Source organism: Chionomys nivalis, chromosome 21 (assembly GCF_950005125.1).
Source record: "Chionomys nivalis chromosome 21, mChiNiv1.1, whole genome shotgun sequence".
NCBI classification, from domain to species: Eukaryota; Metazoa; Chordata; class Mammalia; order Rodentia; family Cricetidae; genus Chionomys; species Chionomys nivalis.
The window spans coordinates 9,114,858-9,127,006 of NC_080106.1; the positions used below are offsets into that span (position 1 = coordinate 9,114,858).

At 56.0% G+C, this 12,149-nt stretch overlaps 1 protein-coding gene across 8 annotated transcripts in view; it reads right to left on the reverse strand.

Moving 5' to 3' along the window:
* Gse1 (Gse1 coiled-coil protein) overlaps window positions 1-12,149 on the reverse strand; it is a 343,505-nt gene that overhangs the window by 20,646 nt on the left and 310,710 nt on the right. For 5 of the 8 annotated variants that reach the window (XM_057754210.1, XM_057754209.1, XM_057754213.1 and 2 more), the window contains one exon: window positions 7,589-7,807. The exons of the other annotated variants lie outside the window; for them this stretch is intronic. In XM_057754210.1, coding sequence (XP_057610193.1) covers window positions 7,589-7,807 — 219 coding nt within the window. The remainder of the gene's footprint in view (window positions 1-7,588; window positions 7,808-12,149) is intronic. 8 annotated transcript variants of the gene reach the window in all.

Sequence of the window (12,149 nt, forward strand, 5' to 3'; positions counted from 1 at the left end):
TGCACACCAGACTGAAAACAGTTAACACTTGCACAAAGAAGGCCACCAGCAGCCAAAGCAATGGGTGGCTCACACTACCCAGCTACCTGCGGAAGCTGGGCCACAGTTGAGGATAGGTAGATGGAAGCGACCCTTCTAGGTAAACAGGGACCTCCCAGCCCCTTTGTGCCTCAGTCTGTATGGGAGGAACCCCCAAGGCAGTCAGCTCGGCTGGGCTCCACCCTGCTCCTCCCCATCCTAGCCTAGACAGGCAGGGGACTAGTGCAGGGCAGGATCTGGTGTGGTGCTGGCTCAGAGAGGATAAGGCTGGCCATGGACAATTAGCAGCCTAATCCCATTGGAGGTGGGAGGCCAGCACTCACCAGCAAGAGCCTTGGGATCAATACCTCACAAGGCGCTGCCAATTAGTGAGGCTGGCGCCTGGCTCCCAGCCCTGTGCTCTCGCTGTGCTGCCGGAGCAGGCAGGTCCGCCATCACTGTAATTAACTGATGCTACTCAGCCAGAATGGCGGAGTGGGTCAGAGAGCTGGAGACTGCCTGCAGATGAAGAGGCGTACGGTGCCTGCATCACCTTTGCTGCCTGATCCCACAGATCAGGCCGAGACCCTATGGGCGGCGCATGTTATTAACAGCTGAGCCCCCAGAGACAAGAGCTTGGGCAGCCCTAGACAGCTAGTAGATACGAGCATAACTGTACAGACAACTGCTGAGCGTCAACGGAACGGTCTCTCTTCCTGAATCCGTATGCGTGTGTTTGTGTGTGAGAGAGTGATTTCAAGGGTCTTTCTTAATTGTTCTCACTGTATTCACTGAGTGTCTGATTGAACCTGGAGCTCAATTGATGTATGTGACTGGCTAGCTTGCCCCAGCATCCTTCCATCTCTGCCTCCTAGAGAGCTCACATGGGCACAGCGGGCACTTTATCCCCAGCTCCCAAAGCCACAGGCCTGGGCCCAGCCAACAAGGAACACAGGAAGTGAGGAGGGTAAGGGCTGTCCCACATAGCCCTGTGTATTTGCGGCTTGACTCTGTGGCACAGTACCTTGCTCAGGAAGGGAAGAGCTGCTGAACCAACACAGTATCAAAACATGCCTGTGGCTCCCAAAGATGGCTTGAACAGACACAGCCCACCCCTTCTCATGTGATGGAAACAGGGTGAAGGATTCTGGGACAGTTAGCAAGTCCACAGAGGGTCTAGTTCCAGCCTCTGTGAAGAAAGGACCCACTAAGTCCCCGCCCCAACCACAGGGCAAGCAAGCCCAGAGGTTCCTGCACCTGTTCTTATGCCGGCCACTCCTGTCAGGTATCCTCTCTGTCCCCATCAGCTCTGACATAGTCTCTGAGTAGGGAAGCTGTCCTGCTATGCATTCCAATGCCAGAGTCATTCTGAAAGCCTTGATGGGAAGCCACGTTGTCCCTGCAGCCCACTGGGCCTGCAGCCTGGTGTCCGGGCTGGTAGAGGGGTCTCCCATCTCAGGGACTGTTCTTCTCTTCCCTGTAGACTTGAGCTACTACCACCTGTCCAGTCTGGGAGGGGGGGTATATGTCACGGGATAAGAAAGAAAGTCCAAGCCGGGCGGTGGTGGCGCACGCCTTTAATCCCAGCACTCAGGAGGCAGAGGCACTTGGATCTCTGTGAGTTTGAGGCCAGCCTGGTCTACAAGAGCTAGTTCCAAGACAGGAACCAAAACCTACGGAGAAACCCTGTCTCGGGGGGGAAAAAAAAAAAAGTCCAACCAGCTCTATGGTCAACTGCTGCGTGGGGAAAGTGAGTGCTGGCAGTGAAGGACCCAGGACCAAGGCATGGCGACCCCAGGCAGGGAAGCCTCTGGACACCCCCAAGGTCCCTGTGTGGTAGGCACAAACACCCAGGCATGCAGCAGCAAACACTAGAGATGGCATCAGCCATGACCCGCAGCTTTGAGGAGAGACAGCCAAGCAGAATCACAGGGCGGCCATGTGCTGCTGGACAGGCCTCTCCTGCTCCGTCAGCAGGTCTTCATGCATGCTGCAGACCCGAGGCTGGGTGGCCTCGGTGCCCAGCTGTGATTCAAGGGGGATGTTGGCAGCTGCTGAGGTCCTGTACCCAGGACCAGTCATTAAACCCAAGTCAACAAGGAGGAAGGTGCTGAGATTTCAGAGGAACACTTTCCAGGGCTACTCGACGGGCTAAGAACATGATTGCAGCACACAGCACAGATCCGGAAGAACGGAGGCTGGGAGGAGGAGCCAGTAAGAGTCCCTTGGGTTGGGCTCTGCCCCAGCACCACTAGGACACTGAAGGGGGCGATACAGAGAGAGGAAGGGAGGAAGCAGAGGGGGTCTGGGGAGGGAAAGCGACGGGATGTCACCCCGGCCCCAGCCCACTTGCCCCTCCTGTCACTTGGGCCAGCTGTGGCTTACTCTTCCTGCCCTTCCTGGCCTCTTGCACGACAGCTAGCCCTACTGCTCACACCTGAGCCACAGACAGACGGGGCTCCAGACACCTGCTGAGACGCCTCTGCCCTGCCAGCCGCAGACTGACAGGCAAGCAGGCCCACCAGGCAGGCCATTTGTTTCGTTGCTTTCTCTGAAAGAGGCAGATTTACAAGGAGATGCACATAGGATGTGTAGCTTCCACCAGCCCACCTTGTAGCAGATGCGAGCAGGTGGGGGCTACCTGCCTCAACATAGAGGGGTGTTCTCCAGCCTCGGCCTCTCTGGGGGCTGGATATGGATTTCATCCACCACCCACGGTAACTAGATGCCCCTGGGTTACAAGGTCTGCGACAGGACAGGCAGGCGGCGAAGACTAGCGGAAGGCTCGGAGCACTGGGGATGTCTAATCGGCCGGAAGTTTAACCACTGCAGCCCACCCTGTCAGCCTGCTCCCCGCAGGTGCCCAAGTGGCGAACAGTGGGTACAAGAAGGATCTTCTGCCCCCCTCCCCCATGTGCTTACTGGGAAAGAGGGGGCCCAAGGCTCCAGGTGTCCTGGAGCCGAGGGTACACATAGCTCTGAGTGCTGTGTGGGCCTCCCGACAATCAGCTAAGGACATGTGGGCTCCCGTTGCAGCCCCGCCCCCCTTAGCAGACGGCACCAGGGCCCCATGGGAGATGATCAGATTGTCACACAGCTTGGGCCCTCCCTGGCAGCACCCGCCTTTATCTTTCACAGGTGGGGGCAGTGACGAGGGGGCTCTACAGCTTGTTCTCCATAGAGTCCAGGGAGCTTTTGCCTAGGGCAGCTCTGAGGACAGTCTATGGGGCCAGGCTGGAGGTTTGAGACATGGCTCCGGATATGAGAGTTCCCAGAGGCTGCTGCCAGGGGCTCCCAACACCCCTTACCTAGTAGCTTAACAAACCCACTGAACACCCTGGGGACCCTTGCTCAAGGCAGCTGTGCTAATGTCTAGGAGGTGGGAAGCACAGAGAGATGAAAACCCCTACAAGAGCAGCAGGGTGGGCAGGACCAACAGGCGTGCCCAACGGCGGCCTCTCAACCTGGGCTCAACCACCGGGAAACATGAGCTCTGTACTGAAGAGCCTTTGCTGGGGAAAGGGCAGCGCCTCTGAGAGGGTGAATCCCATCCTGTGCAGCTGAGAACCTAACGCTGTCACAACACAGGGATGGGAGCAGCTTCAGGACGGCTGAGCAGTCTGGGGACAGTTTCCGGAGTCTACACTGATGGGAGGAGCCAGCGAAGGATAGATCCAGGGGTCCAGCCTGGGGTGGCCTAATGCTTCTTCCAGAAACCAGTGTACAAGCTGGGGTGCTCCCTGTGTCCTCCTTCCTCCTAGGAAGCCAGTATCTGGCATCATAGGGAGGTCAGAGGACAGTGGACCTGCAGCTGCCTAGGCCTAGCCAGGCCAAGAGAACCACAGCAGTGGGAACCATGACGGCTCACTAGGTTCCCCTAAGTTTACAGATTGAGGACATTAGCAAGGGTTTAAGCCAGGAGGGGAGGAGCATAGTCAGGGGCAGTAAGAATGGAAGGTAGAGAGGCTGGAGAGATGGCCCAGAGGTTAAGAGCATAGGCTGCCCTTCCAAAGATCCTGAGTTCAATTTCCAGCAACCACAGGGTGGCTCACAACCATCTATGATGGGATCTGGTACCCTCTTCTGGCATGTAAGCATACATGCAGACAGAACACTGTATATGTAATAAATAAACAAATCTTTGCCAGGTGGTGGTAGCAGATCTCTGTGAGTTCGAGGCCAGTCTGGTCTACAGAGGAAGTTCCAGGATAGGCTTCAAAGCTACAGAGAAACCCTCAACAACAACAAAAATCTATCTATACCTATTGGAAGGTGGTGTAGATATAATCAAACCCCAGAAATAGCATGGGGGAAGGAGTCAGGGCCACATTCACTATGCAGTCTATGCCTATTCTGTAGTTTCTCTCTAGAGCAAAACAGACTACATCAGAGGCACCCACTTGTCCTTAAAAAAAAACAAAAAACAAAAAACAGACGCTCAGAGAATTAAGCCAACCTGCCAGGGCACACAGCAAGTAATTAAAGGTGTCAGGATGTGAACTGGAGCTGGCTGGGTGAATCTAGCATCTTCTGGCCTGTCATACCTTGGCCTTCCCTTAGGCTAGGGCTCCCACCTGGCCAGCTGGGTGTGACCGAGCCCCATGGGGCCAATGGAGGACTTGGGAGGGGCCAGCTTCTCTTCTCTGGGGCAGAGCAAATGAGGCAGCATGCTGATTGCATTGTCTGGATTGAATTTTTAAACTGTACCCTCGAGACACGATGAAGGTAAGACATTAGCCTAGGAGAGCACAGTCAGACGGCTAAAAATACAACGTTTCCAGGAAAGGTGGGCATGGGACAGAGCTTGGGGTGAGGTCAGGGGTGCACAGAGCAAGCCCCTGCAAAGGCAACAGCACCAGCTCTGGAAGCCACCACCCCTCCACTAAGGATCCTTCCACTGCTGGAGTGGGCCGAGAGCCACCATGGGTTTTCAGGGTAGGCAGCTCAGAAGCCTGCCTTGTAGGGCCTCAGAAAACAAGCCTGGAATTGCCTGAGCTCAGTGTCCCCAATCTTCGGGCTCAGCTTTCTCTCACAGTGACCCGGAGGGAGAGTCAGAGAGTCAAGAGCCAAAGCGAGACATTGGGTGGGTCCTACCTGCCTGCCTCCCCATGGGATCAGCACGGGAAGGCTGGATGCCCTGCATAGAAGGATGCAACAGCTAGGAACCACATGGCAGATACACCAACCCAACCTGGCACTATCAGAGCAGGCTAGGGACTGGGGACTTAGGGGAGGGGCTGAGGGTAGATAGGCAATCCTGCAGGGGACACAGTTCCAGGGAAGGGGACAGCCGCACAACTATTAAAGGTTGAGCGGGACTGGCTATATGGTTCCGGGGTAGGACTTGCCTAGCATGCACAAACATGGCCTGGGTTCCATCTGCAGCACTTCGTAAACTGGGTGTGGCAGCCATCAAGAGAACAGAAATTCAAGCTACACAAACAGTTCTAGGCTAACCTGGGCTACAAAACACCCCATCTCAAGAAAATATTTAAACAGGGCGATGGTGGCACATGCCTTTAATCCCAGCACACACCAGGGAGGCAGGAGAAAGCGGATCTCTAAATTCGAGGACAGCCTGGTCTATAGAGCGAGTTCCAGGACAGTCAGGGTGATACAGAAAAAAATCCTGTCTCCAAAAACAAAAAAACACCACAAAATTTAAATTGTGGCTCAGGGAATGAAGTCGTCCGGAAGCACCTACCTGATAAGGGTTCCGATAAACTGACAGTCCAAAGCCCAGGAGGCAAATCCAGCCCTCCACAGCCTTCAAACCTAGTCCTCCTACACCACACTGGTGGGTACCAAACAAGGAACTTCCTCCTCCTAGAACCCCCGGCTTCAGCCCTAGCTCTAGCTGTTCAGGTCCTTGCAGAAGCTCTCAGCAGTGGAAGCAGCAGGGGACAGGAGGATTCACTACTGTGACCCCCTCTGAACTTTAACTTTAGCATCTGTATGACACACCATCCCAGCAACGCCACCAATCCAATGCCTGGTCCAAGCTGAGATGGTGAAGAACAACTAAGGGTCCCGGCAGATCGGGGGGTAGGCCTTCGCTTCACTCTGCAGTCAAGACACCCACAGTGTCCAGCAAGACAGGAAGGAGACCAAGGCCCAGGCCCAGCTGGACACCAGAGTCAGTGCCAGGATGCCCTGGGGTCCCCAGGCTACCTTGTGTGTACAGACACCAAGCACCCCAAGTCTGAGGTCCCCACCTGCACATGGGGAAGATTCAGGAGACAAGTCGGCGAACACAAGTCTGAGTCGTCTGCACTGCTGGCTCCATCGTCCCTGTCCCAACGTAGCACAAAGTTCCTGGGCACCAGGTGCCCAGGTCATAGCCAAGAGAGGGTAGGCCTGGGGGACACTGCACCTGCGGACTCCCATCTACCCTATTTCCACCCACTGAGGCCTGCAGCCTCTGGCACTTGGCCCACCAACCGGCCATAGGATTGCACCGGATGCTGGGCGATGAAGAAGCAGATGTGGCCAGCTTCTTCTTCAGGGCCACCAGAGCCAGGCCAGCATCCAACATAGGTGGGCTGGTTCAGCTGTGGTTCTTACCAACAGCCCCCCTCCACGAGGTAGACGGAGAGGCCTGTGTTGGGTGGAGGTGGACCACCTTCTCCTCGCTCTGGTACCCCTATTGCCCATTTCAGTCACGCCCCCACCCCTGCCAGCACCCAGAGTATACTTCCATTCCTCTGCGAGCCTGAGTGTGGGCCATTGATGGTTCCTGCAGCATCCCTGGGGTCCAGGGCCTTGGGACTTTGAGACAAAGCAGATGGCACCTGGGTTTCCATACTTTGGCTACCTGCCTCTGAGTAGTGAGTCCAGAAGGTGCCAGAATCCAAAGGGCTCAAGTGTGCAGGAATAAACTGACCCATCTGTGCCATTGGCACTCCCTGACCAGCATGTTACAGGGCACAAGAAGTGCCCCGAAAGCAGAGCCAAGGGGGCCTAAGAGAGCCTTGTGTGCCAACAAGAAGACTAAATTCAGAAAGGGCCAGCCTTTGCCCAAAGCAACACAGTATATCCCAGCTCAGAGCAAATCTCTGGTCCCTCTAGGGCATGTGCCTACTTGATCACAAAGAAGAGCCAAAAGGATACAGGCTACAGTGGCTTTGGCTATACCGGAAACCCCATGCCCTCTGCTATACCAGGGATGGGGAGGCACACGGCTGGCACTAATTAGGTCAAATAACAGATAAGAGGCTACCCCGAGTGAGGCGGGGCTCCAGGACGCAGCCACTTGGAATCTACCACAGCCTTCCCCATGGCAAGTCCACTTGCCCACCAAGGAGCTCCTACAGTGGCCACTGAAGCTAAGGAGGGCAGAGGCGGGCAGAGGCAGGCAAAGAGGAAGGCACAGCGAAGCAGGGTGTATGTCTGGGGTCTGGAGCTAGAGTTATGATGATGGCTGCATCCAGGCTGGTCCTGCCTGGATGCAGTGTGGGGTGGGACGACACGCAGGCTGCGCAGTTGTGTCCTGTGGCCATACCAGCCAGAGAGATGCACTTTGTGGGTGGGCAGGGGGCATCCCATGAGCTGGTGGCCTGGTGCCTCTTACCTCTGGGCTCCTCTGCCTGTTTGGCGAGTTTGCGCAGCGCGGCAGCAAAGCTGGAGGATGGCGCGGCCTGGGCCGACAGCGTACTGCTGGTGGCCGGGCTACCGGTGGGCACCAGGGCGCCATTGAGTGGCGAGGGGGTGAGGGGGTTGACGGTGGCGGTGGTCCTGGTCGCCGTGGAAAGCATCCCTATTGAAGGGGACTTGGGCTCATGGCTCATGCCTGAAACAGGAAAAGAAGAACCAGTGTCACCCAGAGAGCAGAGCGCCAGCACCAGAGGGGCTGCAGCGGCATGCAGCAAGAGCCGAAGGCCACAAGAGCAGAGCACAGCCAGCACTGCAGACAACAGACCCATTCCCACAGTCCAACTGGCCCCACGGGTGTGAGGGCACCCCAACGATGCTGGCCCCTGGACCAGCTCTCCAGAACCAAGCCTAGAGGCGGTATCCCAAAGCGTCATATCCAGGGCCCTACCAGACCCAAGTGTTGAGGAGGGAGACTGAGGCAGGGCCTGGAGCACAGAGCTGAAATGACCAACGAGACAACACAGCAAGCAGCTGACAATTACAGGGCTGGAACTACCAGTCATCTGCAACAGCATCGAAGATGCCTGCACAACTGCCCCATATTACAGAGAAGGAAACCCAAGGCCCCAGTGGGGTCAATGCAAGCGCAGCACCTATCACTTCTCAGGCCAGCCTGGGGTCCTATCGTCCCTACATTCTCCGACTCTCCAATCTGCCTCAGATGGGAGGGGTTGGCAGCAAAGGACACAATCTACAGCCCCTGGTGAAGCCCTTCTTGCCTTCCAGTCCTCGGGGCAGATAAGACAACATTCAAGCCACAATGCCAGAGAAGAAGCTCCCACAGTTCTTGGCAGAGTCCTGGTTTAGGAGGCCACCCCAAAGGTCTCATCCATGACTGTGAACCAGACCTGCCCAGCTAAGCTTTCACAGTCCCTGACCCAGAGACTCCAGGCACCAACCTTGGGGCAGTTTACAATGTAGCACAGGGTCTGGTTAGTACAGAGCTGTTAACCAAAGTTGATCAAAAGCCAAGAACCACCAATCGGCACACAGACCTGAGCCTCAGCCTCTGCCACTGCACAGTTACCTCAGGTGCCACCAGCTCCTCCACCCCAACAAGCAGGCACCTGCCTCCACCCCTCATTCCATTCAGTGAAGGTGTCCTTGGACTCATTTCACAGATATGAGTGGGTAGGCCCAGCACAGGGTGGCTCAGAGTAGGGCTGGGACCACTCCAGCGCGGTGCTATGTCCTGTGTGACACAAGCTGCCTCAGACCCAGCTACCCACACCAGGCGGGTGCCAAGGCAGATGGAGATGCTAAGAGCTGCAGCGCTGTACAGCTGCAGGCTTATCTCCCGAATCTGAGGAGGAAAACGTGCCACTGTGGGGACTTTCAAGATGCCTAGGGGGTCTGAGCAGACACGCCAGGCCCAGTAGGTGTGGGGAGATGGCAGAGCACAGAATGTGTGGTGAGCAGGACCCCTCCCTCCCTCTGTACCACATGCTACTAGTGTCCTCATCATGCTCCTGTGGGGGACCCACTCCTGGGGTCTCCAGCAGCCTCAGGTCCAGAGTATAGCTGCCCTTCCTCCCACTCTTAGGGGGGTCCCCCAAGCCTAGGTCCTGGAGGTATCAGTATGTTCCCAGCCTGGGAAACTGCTCTCATGTCAGGTCACTTAAAATAGAATGCCAAGTGAGCAGCTTCATTAGGGGGAGTCTAAAATTAGCATCGCTCCTCAGATGCGCACATGGGGCTGGTGGGGGAGGGGCGGGGAACAGCTTCGGGTACCAGAGAGGATACACTGCCAAACTGGGGGTGCTCAAGAGTCCCCTCACTCACTGGCCTAGACCCATCAGAGCTGGTGCCTGTTCTGTGTCTGGCATCCTCTGAAGATAAGCCACCTCCAACAGGCAGGAGCACCAGGAGAGGAGAGATGGGCATAGGATGCTTGCTCTTCCTGCCCTCATTAGGGGGTATTTATTAACTTCTCTGCTCCCAGCCGTTGACTGAACCCTCATCTATGAGATCACCTCATGTGAATTCATTATCCTAACAGCTGGGAATAAGCTCTGTGGTGCAAGGGCCATGATGGATGAGGCCAGGGGCTGCCTGCACACTCCATGCAGCTCAGCGGGGAAGCGAGCCTGGATCTAGGTGGCCTCCTGCACCACCCTACACAGGCTCCTTCCTGTTGCTTTGTCCAAGCATTCACTCGCAACTAAATCAGCTTCAGCTTTCTTCTCTTTAGATCCATCCAGAACTCAGCTGAGAGCTCGGGTTTCTGCCAAAAGCCACTAAGAGCACCCACAAAACGGCCCAGGACAGCCAGGTTGCCTCGGGTACCCTGCCTTGCCTGCCCCACATAGAGTGTTTCCTCCCCTTTCTCTGCATAGGTTTCTAACATGGCCAGAAGCACCATTGCTTTCGGACCCTGCCAAAGGTCTGACCCCAGGGTACCAGGCAGGTGATATTGTCCAATTCACCTCACTCTGGTCCTGCACTGCTGACCCCAGAGAGCTTCACGGCCCCTGGGGGTGGGGTCCTCCAATGCCACTTCTACTGTATGTCAGGAGTTATTAATCAGCCCAGCCTCCCTCCTGTTGAAGCCGTAATTACTGTCCCTTTCATCCCAGCTCCTCCCAGCACCAGACCTCAGGCTTGCTCCTTCTGCTCTGTAATTACCAGCTAATAGCTGAGATGAATTTTCTGGAGGCCCGGTTCAAGCACCAATCCGCCCCCTCCTCCCCCAGCAGGCCCTCACCCCGGGGTAATTACACCCAGGGAAGCTGCACCCAGCAGAGCTGAGCTCTCAGGCAGTATGGACCTGGATGCTCGCTCTATCTGCCCCTCTCCATCATTTCTCGTTACTGCACACTGAAATGTTTGTGAACAGACAGGGGCCGGCCCAGCCCAGGCTCCACACCCGCCCCCCTTGATCCCCACTACCCTGAGGGTGATGCTTCCGAAGCTCTAACAAGGCTGGGGTCACCCTGCTGCAGGGACCCGGCGGCTGCAGTAGTATGGGGTGCCACGTGATCCTCAGAGCCTGGACGGCTTTATAATAAATTCATTATTATGTGTGCTGCCGGCTTGTTCTGAGGGCACCCATGTGAGGCAGCTTCTCCACGGGTGGGGTAGGGAGGCCTGCTGATGTTCAATGGTGAGCCTAGGGCCCAGGCTGCTACCAGTGCTCCCAAGGTCAGTTCCCCCAAGGTCTCCCCCAGCACAAGGCATCAGAGCAGGGAAAACAGCAGATGGTGGCTCCTGACCCAAGACCCTGAAAGCAGAGAAAACAGCAGGCAAGTGGGGGTGGCCTGGATATGACAAGGGCTCTGATCTGGGGGTCAAAGGGGAATAAAGCAGCCAGGCAGAATGAGGGAGGCAGAAGAGGCTACCCACGGCTTGGAGTGCAGTTAATGCCTAAGCAGCCTCTGGGGTTCCCTGCAGCCACAGCAGGGCAGAGGATGGGGACACCTTGGGTTTACTGACACTCCTCGGCGTCTCCCTGTCCACCAAGCTGTCAAAGGTCCTGCTGACGTAGTGTTCAAAATACTTGGAGTACTGTGCGACAAGAGGGCCACATGAGTGGCTCAAAATTGTGCAAAGAAATGGTGTGCAAACTTGTCACCCCAGGTACTCAGAGGGCTGAGGCACGAGGACCATAGGCTTATGAGACTTAGTGAGAACCCATCTCAAAACAAGTAGTAATATGTGGGAGGAGGGGGAGGGAAATGGGAAACGGGGAACAGGTGGAAATTTTAATTAAAAAAGAATAAAAATAAATAAATAAAAAACAAAACAAAACAAAAAAAAAAAAACAAGTAGTAAAAAGGCAGCTGAGGAGGTGGCATGGGGAGTCCCTGAGTGCAGGGCCCAGAATGGCAAAGTAAGGGAGGGAGGGCGGGAGGGTGAGAGGAAGGAGAGAGCCACAAGGCTCTACAGCTGCGGGAGGGGAGGGCAAGACAAGAAGGCACTGTGCTTGGCCAGTATACACTTGGCCAGTATGCGGCCAGCTGACAAAGGCCTCCGAGAATCACCTGACGAGGTACAAAGCAGCAGATCAGGAGTCTCAGAGGTTCCCAGGCGGCAGCAGGGATGGAAGGGAGGCAACAGATGGCAACGACATTTGACGCGATTATTCTAAGTGGCTGCTGTGTGAGAAGCCTGGCGTGGGCAGAAGGGCTGCAGAGCCACCCACACCAGCTCGGCAAAAACCCACCAGAGAAGAAGGCCGCTGAGGTCGGGAAGCCAGCAGTGAGGGCTGAGGCTACTAACAGTTCATAGCCCAGCAGCATCCCTGATGGGAACCTAACAACAGGTGGCGGAACTAGCTTGGAGTCAAGCGTGTGAACGTGGCTTCTGTAAAAGTAAGGCTCCCTTCCTGCAGGTGAGGTGCCCTTCACATCACAAGACCCCACAAACCAACCTGAGCAACAGGCAGGCAGAGCTGATCCTGTCCTTCTACAAATCCCCTTGCCAGCTGCTGCTAACACTGTGGGCAGGGACTAGGAACCTCGCTGTGTCCTGTCCTCAGT